The 17,595-nt window shown below is 36.6% G+C and overlaps 2 protein-coding genes across 3 annotated transcripts; both read left to right on the top strand.

Moving 5' to 3' along the window:
• Positions 1–482: 482 nt before the first annotated feature.
• hsd3b7 (hydroxy-delta-5-steroid dehydrogenase, 3 beta- and steroid delta-isomerase) lies at positions 483–17,255 on the top strand. The gene is made up of 6 exons (XM_079645946.1): positions 483–705; positions 11,860–12,015; positions 12,927–13,035; positions 14,331–14,430; positions 14,903–15,065; positions 16,497–17,255. The coding sequence occupies exons 1-6, from the start codon at positions 558–560 to the stop codon at positions 16,910–16,912; spliced, it is 1,092 nt and encodes a 363-aa protein (XP_079502072.1). The 5' UTR covers positions 483–557; the 3' UTR covers positions 16,913–17,255.
• LOC307016704 (uncharacterized protein) lies at positions 4,181–8,088 on the top strand. Of its 2 annotated transcripts, XM_079645947.1 has the most exons (6): positions 4,181–4,777; positions 4,869–4,963; positions 5,319–5,445; positions 5,833–5,950; positions 6,766–6,842; positions 7,946–8,088. In XM_079645947.1, the coding sequence occupies exons 3-6, from the start codon at positions 5,332–5,334 to the stop codon at positions 8,054–8,056; spliced, it is 420 nt and encodes a 139-aa protein (XP_079502073.1). In that variant the 5' UTR covers positions 4,181–4,777; positions 4,869–4,963; positions 5,319–5,331; the 3' UTR covers positions 8,057–8,088. The 2 variants fall into 2 exon arrangements, with proteins under 2 accessions (XP_079502073.1, XP_079502074.1); XM_079645948.1 differs by having other exon boundaries at positions 4,181–4,963.
• Positions 17,256–17,595: the final 340 nt, after the last annotated feature.

Here is a 17,595-nt window from a genome sequence, read left to right as displayed (position 1 = left end):
GGTGAAAGTAACTCAAAAGTAATATAAAAGTAGTGTAACTCATTACATTTCAGAGACAGTAATATTGTAATGTAACTTATGACTTTAAAGAGACAGCAATAAGTAATATGTAATGTATTACATTTTGGAAGTAACTTGCCCAACACTGCTTATTGCACAATTGTGTTTTCAGTTATAATATCTATCTATCTATCTATCTATCTATCTATCTATCTATATATCTCTATCTATTGTAATCTGACACCGTAGTGCCTATAGCTAGTAACTACATCTTTATAATTATATTATTACATCTTTATTGCAGTCATACATATAGTGGAGTAAAGGCATAGTGAAAGATCATTGAAATAATCAAGTAAAGTACAAGCACTCTGACAAGCACCTAAAACTGAATGGAAGATGATGAAAATGACCCTGCCACGGCCCTACCATTGGCTGCGAGCAGGCTACGTCACGGGGTGGAGCACTATAAACACAGCCCCTTATTTCCGAATCGGCGGTGCAAAGCTAACAGTGTTTTTAGAGAGAAGTCCCAGACACCATCGGACTCTCATATCATGGCTGGTCTCGTGTATCTGATCACCGGAGGTTGCGGGTTCCTCGGAAATCATCTGGTGAGGCTTTTGATCGAAAAGGAGGACAAACTGGCAGAGGTCCGGGTTTTTGACAAACACGTAGACTCAAGTTTAAATGCACTCAGCACAGGTAAGGCGTTTACAAAATACTCAACTGCATTCAAGAATCTTTGTTTTTATTTAATAAGGTGAACGTTTGTCACGCTTAAAAATCTATTACTGCCATTTATGTTAAGGCTGTGTAAGGTTTACAACTTCGTATCGTATTTCTGCGTGAAGGTTGTTTTATCTGTATTGATGGATGGTTGAAGGAAGTCTTCTCTGTGCAGATTGTTATGTTGTTACGTTGTCTTTATTGTTCATTTCCATGTTATTGTCCTCAGTATGTGAGCCTTTGGTTTACCGTGACACTGTATTAGCCTCCTCTTGATGAATAGACCTATTAGGCTACTATACAAAATAATGAAGTCACCTATAGGCTACGTGTGATAATAAATTTAGATGTGAGCATGTGGAAATAGAAGTGTACGATCTTTGCCAGCAGGTAACAAACACCTTTTTGTTTGAATGATACTCAAGTGGTGTAAATGATATGTGTGCAGACAGTGCAGTTTATAAATAACAGAACATCAGGTTTCTAAAACGTCTTTGGAGCATGAGAGGAGTGGATTGGGCGTTGAAGTATAGTGTTGTGTCTCTCCACGGGGAGAAAAAAAATGAACATATTTTCCCTTGCAGTATGGTCACCGGGACTGCGGTCAAGCCAGCCGTCTTTCACTTTTGCGTGGTCAAACCAGCCGCCCCTGTATTTTGAGTGCGCGATTAGTTACAGGTTTACGGTAATGCATTAAAACAGCCCTGGGAAGCTGTTGTAATTGACTGAAGTGACTTTCGAATACATTTTCGAATACATAAGTACATACATACATAAGTAGTTTATGAAACTGCCAGTTTTGTACTTAGTACTTCTTAGAGTACTTGCAAACATAATATGAAGTACTTTTACTGTGTACTTTTCAGTAATTTGAGTTTCAAAGTCCCCCCCAGAGAACAAGAATGAGCATTTTTGTCTAACTTTGGTCTGGGATAAAAAGCATTTCTTCCATAAGTAGTTTATGAAACTGCCAGTTTTGTACTTAGTACTTCTTAGAGTACTTGCAAACAAAATATGAAGTACTTTTACTGTGTACTTTTCAGTAATTTGAGTTTCAAAGCCCCCCCCAGAGAACAAGAATGAGCATTTTTGTCTAACTTTGGTGTTGGATAAAAAGCATTTCTTCCATAAGTAGTTTATAAAACTGCCAGTTTTGTACTTAGTACTTCTTAGACTACTTGCAAACATAATATGAAGTACTTTTACTGTGTACTTTTTCAGTAATTTGAGTTTCAAAGTCCCCCCCAGAGAACAAGAATGAGCATTTTTGTCTAACTTTGGTGTGGGATAAAAAGCATTTCTTCCATAAGTAGTTTATGAAACTGCCAGTTTTGTACTTAGAACTTCTTAGACTACTTGCAAACATAATATGAAGTACTTTTACTGTGTACTTTTTCAGTAATTTGAGTTTCAAAGTCCCCCCCAGAGAACAAGATTGAGCATTTTCGTCTAACTTTGGTGTGGGATAAAAATAATTTCTTCCATAAGTAGTTTATAAAACTGCCAGTTTTGTACTTAGTACTTCTTAGACTACTTGCAAACATAATATGAAGTACTTTTACTGTGTACTTTTTCAGTAATTTGAGTTTCAAAGTCCCCCCCAGAGAACAAGATTGAGCATTTTCGTCTAACTTTGGTGTGGGATAAAAATAATTTCTTCCATAAGTAGTTTATGAAACTGCCAGTTTTGTACTTAGTACTTCTTAGACTACTTGCACAAATAATTTGAAGTACTTTTACTGTGTACTTTTCAGTAATTTGAGTTTCAAAGTCCCCCCCAGAGAACAAGAATGAGCATTTTTGTCTAACTTTGGTGTGGGATAAAAAGCATTTCTTCCATAAGTAGTTTATGAAACTGCCAGTTTTGTACTTAGAACTTCTTAGAGTACTTGCAAACATAATATGAAGTACTTTTACTGTGTACTTTTTCAGTAATTTGAGTTTCAAAGCCCCCCCCAGAGAACAAGAATGAGCATTTTTGTCTAACTTTGGTGTGGGATAAAAAGCATTTCTTCCATAAGTAGTTTATAAAACTGCCAGTTTTGTACTTAGTACTTCTTAGACTACTTGCAAACATAATATGAAGTACTTTTACTGTGTACTTTTCAGTAATTTGAGTTTCAAAGTCCCCCCCAGAGAACAAGATTGAGCATTTTCGTCTAACTTTGGTGTGGGATAAAAATAATTTCTTCCATAAGTAGTTTATGAAACTGCCAGTTTTGTACTTAGTACTTCTTAGACTACTTGCACAAATAATTTGAAGTACTTTTACTGTGTACTTTTCAGTAATTTGAGTTTCAAAGTCCCCCCCAGAGAACAAGAATGAGCATTTTTGTCTAACTTTGGTGTGGGATAAAAAGCATTTCTTCCATAAGTAGTTTATGAAACTGCCAGTTTTGTACTTAGAAGTTCTTAGAGTACTTGCAAACATAATATGAAGTACTTTTACTGTGTACTTTTTCAGTAATTTGAGTTTCAAAGCCCCCCCCAGAGAACAAGAATGAGCATTTTTGTCTAACTTTGGTGTGGGATAAAAAGCATTTCTTCCATAAGTAGTTTATAAAACTGCCAGTTTTGTACTTAGTACTTCTTAGACTACTTGCAAACATAATATGAAGTACTTTTACTGTGTACTTTTCAGTAATTTGAGTTTCAAAGTCCCCCCCAGAGAACAAGATTGAGCATTTTCGTCTAACTTTGGTGTGGGATAAAAATAATTTCTTCCATAAGTAGTTTATGAAACTGCCAGTTTTGTACTTAGTACTTCTTAGACTACTTGCACAAATAATTTGAAGTACTTTTACTGTGTACTTTTCAGTAATTTGAGTTTCAAAGTCCCCCCCAGAGAACAAGAATGAGCATTTTTGTCTAACTTTGGTGTGGGATAAAAAGCATTTCTTCCATAAGTAGTTTATGAAACTGCCAGTTTTGTACTTAGTACTTCTTAGAGTACTTGCAAACATAATATGAAGTACTTTTACTGTGTACTTTTTCAGTAATTTGAGTTTCAAAGCCCCCCCCAGAGAACAAGAATGAGCATTTTTGTCTAACTTTGGTGTGGGATAAAAAGCATTTCTTCCATAAGTAGTTTATGAAACTGCCAGTTTTGTACTTAGTACTTCTTAGAGTACTTGCAAACATAATATGAAGTACTTTTACTGTGTACTTTTTCAGTAATTTGAGTTTCAAAGCCCCCCCCCAGAGAACAAGAATGAGCATTTTTGTCTAACTTTGGTGTGGGATAAAAAGCATTTCTTCCATAAGTAGTTTATGAAACTGCCAGTTTTGTACTTAGTACTTCTTAGACTACTTGCACAAATAATTTGAAGTACTTTTACTGTGTACTTTTCAGTAATTTGAGTTTCAAAGTCCCCCCCAGAGAACAAGAATGAGCATTTTTGTCTAACTTTGGTGTGGGATAAAAAGCATTTCTTCCATAAGTAGTTTATGAAACTGCCAGTTTTGTACTTAGTACTTCTTAGACTACTTGCAAACATAATATGAAGTACTTTTACTGTGTACTTTTTCAGTAATCCAATGGCAAAGTCACTCCTAGAGAATGTAATATTTCCACCACCATGTTTGACTGCTGGTTTGATTCACTTTTATCGTTCTTTCCTTAAGATAAGATAAAATAATACTTTATTCATCCAGAAGGAAATTGTTGTGCCAGAGTAGCAAAATACAATAAACTCAGCAGCACAACAGCAACACTGTCACCGGTCTGTAGTCACTGTGTGTGCGTGGATGTATCTTCTTCGGCACAGGAACCAGGCATGTTGTCTTTTCATCACCTTGTAGAGACAACATTTGGCTGTGAAATGGCTTACTTGCATGTGTACATTTTGTGTTATAGTACTTTGGGTTTTCTATTTTGTAATTTAATATACAAATTGAAACACCATGATTTATTTTTAATAAAATAAGGCATCATATTCCTAGGAAAACTTAAAAAAAAGTATTTTTATTGCTGTTATAGATCAACTTTAATGATTATCAAGCCGTGATCGCCTTTGTAAATATTGAAAGAACACACTGGAAGTTGCTGGTTAGTGATTGTTTTCATTCAGAAATCCCTTTCATTTAAATATGTATATATGTTTGATGCTGTTTTGAAATAACATCACTTTTTTTTTTAGTACTTATTTCCCGCCATAACATCAGTATTTTTGGTGGATCCAGCGGCAAATTCCAAAGAGAAAGCAGACTCGGAAAATGCTGCGAAAAGAGTACGGTAAGTCAGCAAATTAGATATAAAGTGATCTTAGAATTATATTTAGTGCTTTGTGTTTAAGTAAACATGTACAAGTATGTTAACAGAAGTTCCCAAACCCACACCACTGAAGCATTTATTTTGTGCTTGGTGGTCTCAGCTGTTTTTTAAATGATATTTCCTTATCCCGCCCTTAGTATCTGTGTACACAATTGTAAATGAAGTAGCTCAGTAAGCAAGGTAACCCACAATATTTTCCAGTGTCCATACTGTTCGGATGGAGTGTTTTTATTTTACACAATATTTAAAGATTTTTATTCTACATGTGTCTGTTGGGAGTTACATTAGAGACTATTCCACAATGTGTTTTACAAAGGGAATACTTCAAGATGAGGAGGACCTGCTATGGCAAGGAGGACTGGGGGACTGTCAAATGGAGAGGAGCAACCATGCACCATCCAGTTCAACGTGATGGCAGTAGCTGTGGGGTCATTGTTACCATGGTAACGTCGTTTTTTACTTTAACTACTATATGTAATATTTATGCTTCTGCTACATATTCTTATATTTATTTCAGTGTCTTGATTATTATACAAGTTTAAAGTATAAAATAGTCAATGATGTTAAAAAATAAGTCATTAGTTTCTGAATTATCAATTTTCAGTTTATTTTTTAGGGGAATTGTGTAAAACTGATGAGAGGGCTGGTTGTTGACACAGCCCATGTAGTTTGTCATGTACATTCTTCAAGTTGTGTTAATTACCTCATTACAACTATTAGTTATTAATAGTTTGATCATTTTTATTGAAATATCAATTCAATTTTGGAATTTTACTGGCAAAAACAATGTAGCGCAGATGACAAGTGTGATTCTGTGTGTTGGTGTGTAGATGGCAAGAGCAGTGATGGAGGCCTTTCCTGCATTACCAGTTATGTCCTTTGGGACATCCAAAAAGGAGATGGCTTGTGAGAGGAGAAAGTTTGCACTTTCAATACTCAATGGTTCAGGTTTGTAAGTCATTTGTCCTGCTTTACGTTATGGTTCTTAGTTAGTTGTTATGGAAATGATGAACTTCTATTAATCCAATGCAATCAAACAAATCTACAATAACTACAGCCTGTAAAATTGCCTTTGAGTCCACACACTACTGCATTTATAGCCGACAGCATCATTGATTTTAAGCACAGGGCCCAAACCAAATATTCCATACATATCTCAGTTGAACCCATAACTTATATTTCTCTCACACACACTCCATTGAGACATTAACAGTTAAAGAATAACTTTTTTTCCTGCTGCAATAAGGAATGTAAATACTGACACTTAAACTGTCACGGTTTGTGTCAGGAGAGCAGGGAAGAGGAAACGAATACCGATTGTACCAGGCATCCAGGAACAGTTTATAGGTGGTTTATTGAAAAAAAACAGAAGCTTACAGGCAGAGCGGCATGAGGCATGGGTGAAATATGGAACACAAAACAGGGCTTAGAGTGAAACAGTGACAAATATAAATTGCTGCATTTTTAAATTTGTTGCATACAGGTCATTGCCTAGTAATGTTTAGAATATTACGGATTGTTTATGTATGTCTGCTTATATGTTGTTCTGTTCACACTGTGTACATAGTCTTCTTTTTAAAACATCCATCCTTAAAAACATATTAAACCTGTGTTGATGATCGAATTCATGATCCATTTAGAGTTCATAAGCTATAATTTACAGCTGAACAGCTGCATAGAATTTGACTGCACTTCTGCTGCCAATAAACTGTTAACTGTATACATATACAGTATGTCTAAATAACATATTTTCTTTCCTGCAGTGTTTAACATGGAGAACAACTGTGCAATGTGCTCTGCCTCAAAGCCCCCAGGATCTGGGCCTCCCACTACAGATTGGGTGAGTGTTTGTCGTAGTGTAGTTATAATAGTGCTTCATCATATTCTAATCAAATTCAATTTATGATATTAGATGTATTTACAAAACTGTTGAGTCACTGGGTCTATCCAGATCAGGCGGTCCAGCGAAAACGCCGCAGGGCCATGCTTCGATTTCTACTTTTCAGCGCATGCTGAATAATTTTTTTACGGCAACCTCGTGCATCGCCCCAGCTGCAGCCCACACACATTAACTCTATTCAAAATGACTGGAACCAATATAAATTGATTTACTAAAAAAACAGTCAAGACAACTTCTCTCAGATAAATGGTAATGCATATACATTGTTTACACATATAATGAACAGAGAGAATATAAAATGTGATGAGCAGTGGAATAGGGATACTGACAATTCTAATCATGTCTAATAGCAACATATTCAATTAAAGTGTAACTTCACCCCAGGTTTGAGCCTAAGTCCACCCACATGATGACAATAGCCTCAATGCAGCGTTGACAAATATGACAAAGCTACAATAGCTTGGAAAATAGCAATATGGGGCACTGAATTAACGCACCCCGCGGTTCCTCCACCTCACTCTACGCCGCTGGGAGACTGACGGTACATGTCCACCAGATCAGGCCTGGAAACCAAGTTATACCTTGAGGCAACACTCCTAATGGAAAACGGACCACTTGGAAAGACGTTTGTTGTGTTATCTGCTGTTGTCCTCTTTCACACACCAACATCCTGTAAGTCACTATCAAAATATGGGAAGCAGGGAGAAGCAGGTCATATGCAATACATAACTGACCAATTAAGAATATCAAAAGGTAACTACATTATAGTGATGCAACATGGGGTTTTCCCAGAACTATAAATCTTCTAGCTATAACTACCTCAAAAACATTTGTATTTGAAAAACTGAAAATGGAGACATAATATAGTTATTTTCAGATATGAAACTGGTGTTTGAGGCGAGTATGCTACAGAATATAGCTACATGTAATAAAGTTGACATGAATCTAATTTTGCCCAAATTATTCTCTATTGCACTTCATTACTTCATCATTTCCGATGACAAGATGTATCAGATTTGATGGTCACTCATTTCATTTTACAGATACAGTGTGACACCTGTGAAAGATGGTTCCATGAGCAGTGCCTGGGGATGAATCAGGACCAACTCCAAGAAGCCAGGGCAAGCAATTGGAATTGCTTTCTCTGCAACTAGGGCAGAAGAATAAAGAAAAAGGGGGAAAAATCTGTTTGCCTGTTTTTTTCATACATACACAATCACTGAATGACAGTGTTTAAGTTGATAAGCTTTCATTTTCTTTTTCATTTTCATATTATGTTTGCAAGTAGTCTAAGAAGTACTAAGTACAAAACTGGCAGTTTCATAAACTACTTATGGAAGAAATGCTTTTTATCCCACACCAAAGTTAGACAAAAATGCTCATTCTTGTTCTCTGGGGGGGACTTTGAAACTCAAATTACTGAAAAGTACACAGTAAAAGTACTTCAAATTATTTGTGCAAGTAGTCTAAGAAGTACTAAGTACAAAACTGGCAGTTTCATAAACTACTTATGGAAGAAATTATTTTTATCCCACAACAAAGTTAGACGAAAATGCTCAATCTTGTTCTCTGGGGGGGACTTTGAAACTCAAATTACTGAAAAGTACACAGTAAAAGTACTTCATATTATGTTTGCAAGTAGTCTAAGAAGTACTAAGTACAAAACTGGCAGTTTTATAAACTACTTATGGAAGAAATGCTTTTTATCCCACACCAAAGTTAGACAAAAATGCTCATTCTTGTTCTCTGGGGGGGACTTTGAAACTCAAATTACTGAAAAGTACACAGTAAAAGTACTTCAAATTATTTGTGCAAGTAGTCTAAGAAGTACTAAGTACAAAACTGGCAGTTTCATAAACTACTTATGGAAGAAATGCTTTTTATCCCACACCAAAGTTAGACAAAAATGCTCATTCTTGTTCTCTGGGGGGGGCTTTGAAACTCAAATTACTGAAAAAGTACACAGTAAAAGTACTTCATATTATGTTTGCAAGTACTCTAAGAAGTACTAAGTACAAAACTGGCAGTTTCATAAACTACTTATGGAAGAAATGCTTTTTATCCCACACCAAAGTTAGACAAAAATGCTCATTCTTGTTCTCTGGGGGGGACTTTGAAACTCAAATTACTGAAAAGTACACAGTAAAAGTACTTCAAATTATTTGTGCAAGTAGTCTAAGAAGTACTAAGTACAAAACTGGCAGTTTCATAAACTACTTATGGAAGAAATTATTTTTATCCCACAACAAAGTTAGACGAAAATGCTCAATCTTGTTCTCTGGGGGGGACTTTGAAACTCAAATTACTGAAAAGTACACAGTAAAAGTACTTCATATTATGTTTGCAAGTAGTCTAAGAAGTACTAAGTACAAAACTGGCAGTTTTATAAACTACTTATGGAAGAAATGCTTTTTATCCCACACCAAAGTTAGACAAAAATGCTCATTCTTGTTCTCTGGGGGGGACTTTGAAACTCAAATTACTGAAAAGTACACAGTAAAAGTACTTCAAATTATTTGTGCAAGTAGTCTAAGAAGTACTAAGTACAAAACTGGCAGTTTCATAAACTACTTATGGAAGAAATGCTTTTTATCCCACACCAAAGTTAGACAAAAATGCTCATTCTTGTTCTCTGGGGGGGGCTTTGAAACTCAAATTACTGAAAAAGTACACAGTAAAAGTACTTCATATTATGTTTGCAAGTACTCTAAGAAGTACTAAGTACAAAACTGGCAGTTTCATAAACTACTTATGGAAGAAATGCTTTTTATCCCACACCAAAGTTAGACAAAAATGCTCATTCTTGTTCTCTGGGGGGGGCTTTGAAACTCAAATTACTGAAAAAGTACACAGTAAAAGTACTTCATATTATGTTTGCAAGTAGTCTAAGAAGTACTAAGTACAAAACTGGCAGTTTTATAAACTACTTATGGAAGAAATGCTTTTTATCCCACACCAAAGTTAGACAAAAATACTCATTCTTGTTCTCTGGGGGGGACTTTGAAACTCAAATTACTGAAAAGTACACAGTAAAAGTACTTCATATTATGTTTGCAAGTAGTCTAAGAAGTACTAAGTACAAAACTGGCAGTTTTATAAACTACTTATGGAAGAAATGCTTTTTATCCCACACCAAAGTTCGACAAAAATGCTCATTCTTGTTCTCTGGGGGGGGCTTTGAAACTCAAATTACTGAAAAGTACACAGTAAAAGTACTTCATATTATGTTTGCAAGTAGTCTAAGAAGTACTAAGTACAAAACTGGCAGTTTCATAAACTACTTATGGAAGAAATGCTTTTTATCCCACACCAAAGATAGACAAAAATGCTCATTCTTGTTCTCTGGGGGGGACTTTGAAACTCAAATTACTGAAAAGTACACAGTAAAAGTACTTCAAATTATTTGTGCAAGTAGTCTAAGAAGTACTAAGTACAAAACTGGCAGTTTCATAAACTACTTATGGAAGAAATGCTTTTTATCCCACACCAAAGTTAGACAAAAATGCTCATTCTTGTTCTCTGGGGGGGGGGCTTTGAAACTCAAATTACTGAAAAAGTACACAGTAAAAGTACTTCATATTATGTTTGCAAGTACTCTAAGAAGTACTAAGTACAAAACTGGCAGTTTCATAAACTACTTATGGAAGAAATGCTTTTTATCCCACACCAAAGTTAGACAAAAATGCTCATTCTTGTTCTCTGGGGGGGACTTTGAAACTCAAATTACTGAAAAGTACACAGTAAAAGTACTTCATATTATGTTTGCAAGTACTCTAAGAAGTACTAAGTACAAAACTGGCAGTTTCATAAACTACTTATGTATGTATGTACTTATGTATTCGAAAATGTATTCGAAAGTCACTTCAGTCAATTACAACAGCTTCCCAGGGTTGTTTTAATGCATTACCGTAAACCTGTAACTAATCGCGCACTCAAAATACAGGGGCGGCTGGTTTGACCACGCAAAAGTGAAAGACGGCTGGCTTGACCGCAGTTCACCGGGTCACCCTGCAGAGTTGACAGTTGACCTGTGAATCCTGGACAGCCAACTCCCTTACGTTTCCTGTGTCAGGAAGGATAAAGATGTTATACAGATGCTTTGTTGCTGCTCATTTGCAACCTGTTGCCCTTAACAGTTGCTGTCACCACCATTAGATTACATGAACAAGGGAGCTGTGTTGTGTTTTCCATGGAACTAAGGGTTGTCCTGAGCTGGTTCACGCGGATATACATCCCCCTCTCACATGTTTAGCCTTTCTTCCTAGGAATAAAAACATCAAAACACAAGCACAGTTTTTTTTCCTGGTGCATTTCACCAGTTTACCTTTCCTGCCAGGCATGCAGTTAACCACATTTGTTCTCGCATGCAACACGGAGAATTGTTTGCTCAGCTTTCCTTATTTATTATCCGGAACAACTGAGGCCTGCTGTTTGGGCCCCTGACTGATAAGCTAACAGTAACAGGAGAGCTCATTGTCAGTAACACCCATAGTAGGCCTTGCTGACAAATATGTTTTAATGTGTGTTGGGTTGTTGAGCTATTTTGAATTAGTGGGGAAAACTTTAATCAACCACCTCTCTGAAATTAGTTAAAGAGATGGGAATGAGAATACCACAAGGAGTGTCCTATTTGCGGCAGGATCCCTAACTCTGGCTTATTGCATCAATTTGACAAAGCACATCAGGTTTTTAATAAAATTGGTTGGCTAAAAACAGATATTCTAGTATGTTTTCTTTTATAATCTATAAACAACATTATCTTTACAATTTAAAGAAGAGGAATTGTGGAAAGATTATCCAGATTATTTGCAAAAAGATAATAAAATAGGACTTTTGTAAGTGGTAACATAGTAGATTCTTCCAAGCGTGTGTAGAGTTCATAGTGGAACGCTCCTTATCCACGCTCTGATACAGTGTCATGTTGTGTTGAACTTAAGTGTTCTATTTTCTCCCTCAGAACGGACAAAGGTTGTGGTGATTCAGGGGGACATCACAGACTACAGCAGCGTGTTGGAGGCCTCCCGGGGGGCCGATGTTGTTATTCACACAGCCAGCATTGTGGACGTCTGGCACAAAATTCAAGAGAACCTCATCGCCTTAGTCAACGTCACAGGTGAGACATCAAGATATTGTTTACAAGGAAAATGAATGGGTAGGAAACATCAATGATTCATTGGTTTCATGTTTACTGTGGGAAATCAGAAAACAGGAAACACAAACCTTCTCCTGTTTTGAACGATTTTCAAGGATGTGTCTTCCTCCTTGTTGGCCATAATACTAAACAGGCTGAGTTAAAGAGGACACTTCAAGATGTTATAAAGTTGAGGTGATATTGTAAGTTAGTTCATCAACATTTTTATTTTATCGTCAAATTGCTTACTTGTATGAATTAATGGGTTTCTGTGGACATCCATTCATTTTAAATTGTTGTAATTTTAAGATAACCTAAACTAGTTCCTGGCAAGGATATTGTTTAAACTAATGAAGCAAGTGGTGGAGTCTACCTATTCAGTATCTGTGTCTGTCTTTATGATGCAGGTTGTAAGGCTAGGGTTAATGTCTAGATTTACAAGATAGACAAAACATGCTTTCCTGTGTTGATAGTTGATAGTCTCTCTAACGCAAAACATCACTACAACAGACCTTGAATTGCATGGATCATTAAGGCCTTCTTATATGTGTCTGGTAATGTTTAATTATTGTAGTGCTTGAACTTCCTCTGTTTTTTTAATGTCATCAAATCTATACATTACACAGTGTCCATCTGTTAAAAGCAGAGACAGCTGGGATCTCCCTGAATTAATTTCCTGTTGACTCTCTCCTTATGGGTCCAATTATATTTTCAAGACTTTCATCCGGTAACTGTGTCATCAAATTCGGCACTGAAAAAATCCAACTGTCTTAAAGTCAGTCCTGTGGCTTTGGGAGTTTCACCAACCTAATGTGTCTCTCAATAAAATTCATTCTGATGTATCCAACCCCAGTATCCTAAATCTTTTAAATGAGAATGCTTTGTCTTCTCAGGAACAGAGAATGTGATCAACGCCTGCGTGGAGTGTGGCATCGAGTCCCTGGTCTACACCAGCAGCATGGAAGTGATCGGTCCCAACGTCAACGGAGACCACTTTGTCAGGTTAGGCTCAATCATAAAATATAATACAATATCATTCTGTATTTACATATTGATAAACTTTGTTAATTGTATTCTGTTGACCAAGTTACCTACTGTGCAAGTCCAAGTGTTTTCCTCACTGAGCACTTTTACAGAAGCCTTTCCCTCTGTAGCGTTTCTGTTGTCACTATCTTGTTTCTCTTCTCACTTGAATGCACTATCACGGGGGGAAAACCAAGGCCTGAAAATAATAGATATGCTAGGGTGGAGGAGACAAAGGTTTACAACACACAGTTTCCAGCGCCATGACGGTATATCCAAGGGTTTTTCAACCTACTTTAGGTAGAAGGAATCTTGGATAAAAAAAGACATCAAATGGAGCCATTTTCCACATTTAGACTCACTCACTATCTTACTCTCAGACTGTGCCTAAGTGATGTTTTGCTTGAGCTTGTCTGGTATGTCAGTCGTTTAGATAATGCTGGAATGCAAGTAATACGGCTGCAGCTTTATCTCAAAGCCTGATCTACCAGACATGACAATATTCTTTTTAAAATATACTGAATGTCTCCAGCGATGCGTGTGTCCTTCATTAGAGTGCAATGTGTTTTTCGGAATAATATGTTTTGATTTTCTATACCAGGAACGGTACGGAAACCATAACTTGAACAATTTTGCTAAACATTTCCCCGATTTATTGTGCAAAATAAGTTGTGGGAGAGCCACACCCAACCCTAGCTCAGGGCTGTCATTGGTGTACTTATGCACACGAGCGAAAATGCACTTTCTCATGAGACTCAAATTTAAATAATATACATTTTTAAACTAAGTAGTGTAGTGAGAAGAGAGGAGAACCTAACCAAAAGGGTAGATGGTAATGGAGAGAGAGAATTTTCCCATAATAGAAAACTCCATGTGTTCAGATTTGTTTTGTTATGTTATCACTGTTATTTTCCTGTTTCTATATTTAACTGCGTATGAACCTATTTACCTTGTAACAAAAGGCAGAAAATCCTTCCAGTAATCTGCTTGGAGGTCAGTCAGTCTCACAGATTGTCAGTGTGTTTTTCTGCACGTACAGATAGTTGCTACAGCTGAACCTCAGAGAAATATTTGGAATTCTTTATTTCACAAGATTCAGAGTCAAGGGGAAAGAATGAACCTTGGTATTTTCCTTCCTATCTCTCTCCCAACCTCTATTTAAGTCAACTCTATTTTGACTCACACATTCCTCTCACATGTGGTAAGGTCAAGAAAACACATTATGCTTATTTTCTCTTGACTCCTTTTCTGACTGTTTAACTCTTTCTGTACAGGGGCAATGAAGACACACCTTACAAAGTGGAACACACTATGGCCTATCCTAAGAGCAAAGCAAAGGCAGAGAAAATTGTGCTTGAAGCTAATGGCACCAAGGTAATTATGTTTAACAATGTTATGGTTTGGGGTGTTTTTATTGAGGCAGATGTTTTCAAATCTAATTTCAACAGAAATAAACTGCAGTGGTTATAAGTTTCAGAAAATGATGCAATGGAAGCAATTAAAGCTGCAGATGCAAAATAGAAAAACACATGTATTGGCATTAAGATATCTGTGTATAGATTATTATAAGTACTATAATGGGGGACATCAACTTGTATACTCTTTTTTTTGATTGACTCTCAAACTTTTTTCTATGCTATTTACACTGACAGCCTATAACAAGCTATGAAGAAATGTCTTGGGAAACTTTGCCACAAAATGCTAGATTCTCCCCTTGTGGCCTTGCTGGGGTGTCACTCTAGCTGTTTACAATCCAACTCCAAAACAATCTACCCTTTGTCCACCCATGAATATGTTTTTATTTGCCTCCTGTCTCAATTCCCAATCCTGGTATTGTCATTCTCAGATAAAGGGCGGAAAGATTTTATACACGTGTTCCCTGAGGCCGACAGGGATCTATGGAGAGGGGCACCAGCTAATCAAGGCTTTCTACGATAAGGGTGCCGAGCGGGGAGGCATGATCATTGGCGGCATCCCAGAGTCCTCTGAACATGGACGTGTCTATGCAGGTAATGCTACTTTCTTTGTGAGTCATAGTCACAACATCAGGGACATGTCAGAAGTAACCAATATAGCTCTTGAACATGGCTTTTGTTCACACCAAGACTAAAAGCAGAAGGAAGGTTGCTTTGTGAGAGCTTTTTTCCTCTGCATTCACAGGCGTTTCCTTGTATCTGATACAGACTGTACAAACATAAAAAAAAAAGGCTGAAGTTCTCTTAAACCGCTTCCTCAACAGCTGCTAGTCAGTCTGCTAAAAGAAGATGTGTAACTTAGAGATTGTACAACATGATAACATGAGCAGTGAGGATACTTCAAACTAGATGGCTTGGCTGTGATATGTGAATAGTATCATAAATCTATATACACCTTGTTAAATACATCTCTCCCACCAACCACAAACCAGTTTCAACATGCTGGTTTCGGTGATGATACATCTTTTTTTTTTTATTCACTCGTGGCAAAGGCCGTTGTCAAGGACCAAAATAGTATCATCAGTAGTGCACGTGAGCATGAGTAACAGTCAGCATTTATAGTCTTGGTGACCAATATTTTTAGCACCCTAACTAATGCTGATATAACAGAACCTTAATGTAAAAAGATCTACTGTTGATATATTTTAGCTAATGTGTAGGCAAGTTCACTATTAGTACATTAGACACTGAAAGCGCATTTGTTTCGATTGTACCTTGGCAATTCAATTATTATATGTATGTATGTATATATATGTCACTAATTCACCAACACTCTTACAATGGTATGACTTACTTGAAGAGAATATATCTGCACTTTCGTTATTGTTCAGAGTTTTAATCTCTATGGTTTTTGAACCTTTTGGATAAAAGTGTCAGTCAAATGAAATGTAAATGTAACACTTTAGAGATTCTGAAATATAATATAGGACTTTGTCGATGCAATGTGGTCACAGCTGTGAAGCAACTGCATGTTTTCTTGAGAGTTGTTCTGCACAAGTTAGATGTAAGATAAATATGTATTGATCACCACTGGATTTTGTTTTACTAGTTAAAGAGAAGATTGTTATTTCATATAAAACTTTGGTTTTTCGCATTAAACATTGGTGCCATATACAGCCGTACATTTTGTTTTTAACAATAAATGTTTACTTAGTAAAACATAAGTTCTATAGGTTTCATATAAATAATGGGTTCAAATGGTTATGGGCTATAAACTTGTTTATAGAAAAAAATGTGAAAGTGTGTAAAACAACAGCGGTGGGCAGGAGGAAAGACCCTCAGACTGGCTGCTTTTTCTTTTGGTACTCTGGGATATTTAACTGTTAGCAATTTCTACTCATCAATACATTTGTTATGTCCATTGCCTAATGTCACAATAAATTATCTTTAGGTTACCGAGGTAAATGTTTTGAATACTTCTTCCATCATTCAATCTGGTGTTCACCCACTTGTTTCTGTTCCTAGGCAACGTGGCCTGGATGCATGTACTCGCAGCCCAAGCCCTAGTTGAGCGGCCGATGACGGTCGGTGGTGAAGCTTTTTTCTGCTACGATGACTCGCCCTACAAGAACTACGAGGATTTCAACATGCTATTTCTCTCCAAATTTAACTTCCGACTGGTTCGCATGCCCTTACTGGTGCTCTGGTTCCTGGCCATGCTCAATGACCTGCTTCGATGGATCGTGAGCCCCTTGTACAACTACACACCGCTGCTGAACAGTTACACCTTTGCTGTGGCTTCTACGTCCTTCACTGTCCGCACAGATAAAGCCCAGCGATTCTTCCAGTACAGGCCTCTGTACGACTGGGAACAATGTCTGGCCCACACACAGAAATGGGTTGATACATTCCCTAACAAGGATAACCACAAGGACGCCTAATGTGAACTCAACTACTTCAACATGCACCAAAAGCTGCTATTTAGACATGCAGGACTCCAGGTATACAGTGTAGAGAAGTAACCTGCCATTAGGCGACAATGCAATCAAGAAAAGCAAACTATTTACAGTATAAAAAGTTATATTTAAGTAAGTCTATCATTTGTATTGTAGTGGTAAGCTTGTTAAGAATGTGCAATAGTATTCAGATATTTAACATTTCTACATCATGTAATTATGTGGATAAGACCAATGTAAACACCATTTACATTTTTTTAATATATATATATAAAGACATAGTCGATGAAATATATGTTCTTTGAAATAAATATAATTTAATATATTCTTCATGGCTCTGCTTGTTGGGATTTTGCATTTGATTCACACAAAAAAAGAATGCATTTTCCATTATTTTTCTTTCCAAAACTGATTTTAATAATGATTGTTATGGTGTGCATCAGTTGTATACTTTGAGGATCTAAGTCCTTGATCATTGTTTTTTTTTCCATAACATTCCCACATGGTTAATGTGAGTTCTCCAACTGTATTTCCATGGAGACAATACACTTTGTTTACAGCACAAAGGATAGGCTTTCGTTATACTCTTGTGGAAACTTGCCATCAGACTTCATGACAACCAGCTGTATGTTATTTATTTGTATGAGTAAGACAAATTATATGGGAGT

Source organism: Notothenia rossii (assembly GCF_949606895.1).
Source record: "Notothenia rossii genome assembly, chromosome: 8".
Taxonomy (NCBI): domain Eukaryota; kingdom Metazoa; phylum Chordata; class Actinopteri; order Perciformes; family Nototheniidae; genus Notothenia; species Notothenia rossii.
Note: the sequence above shows the minus strand (reverse complement) of the source record. Positions and strands in the feature narration are given on the sequence as shown.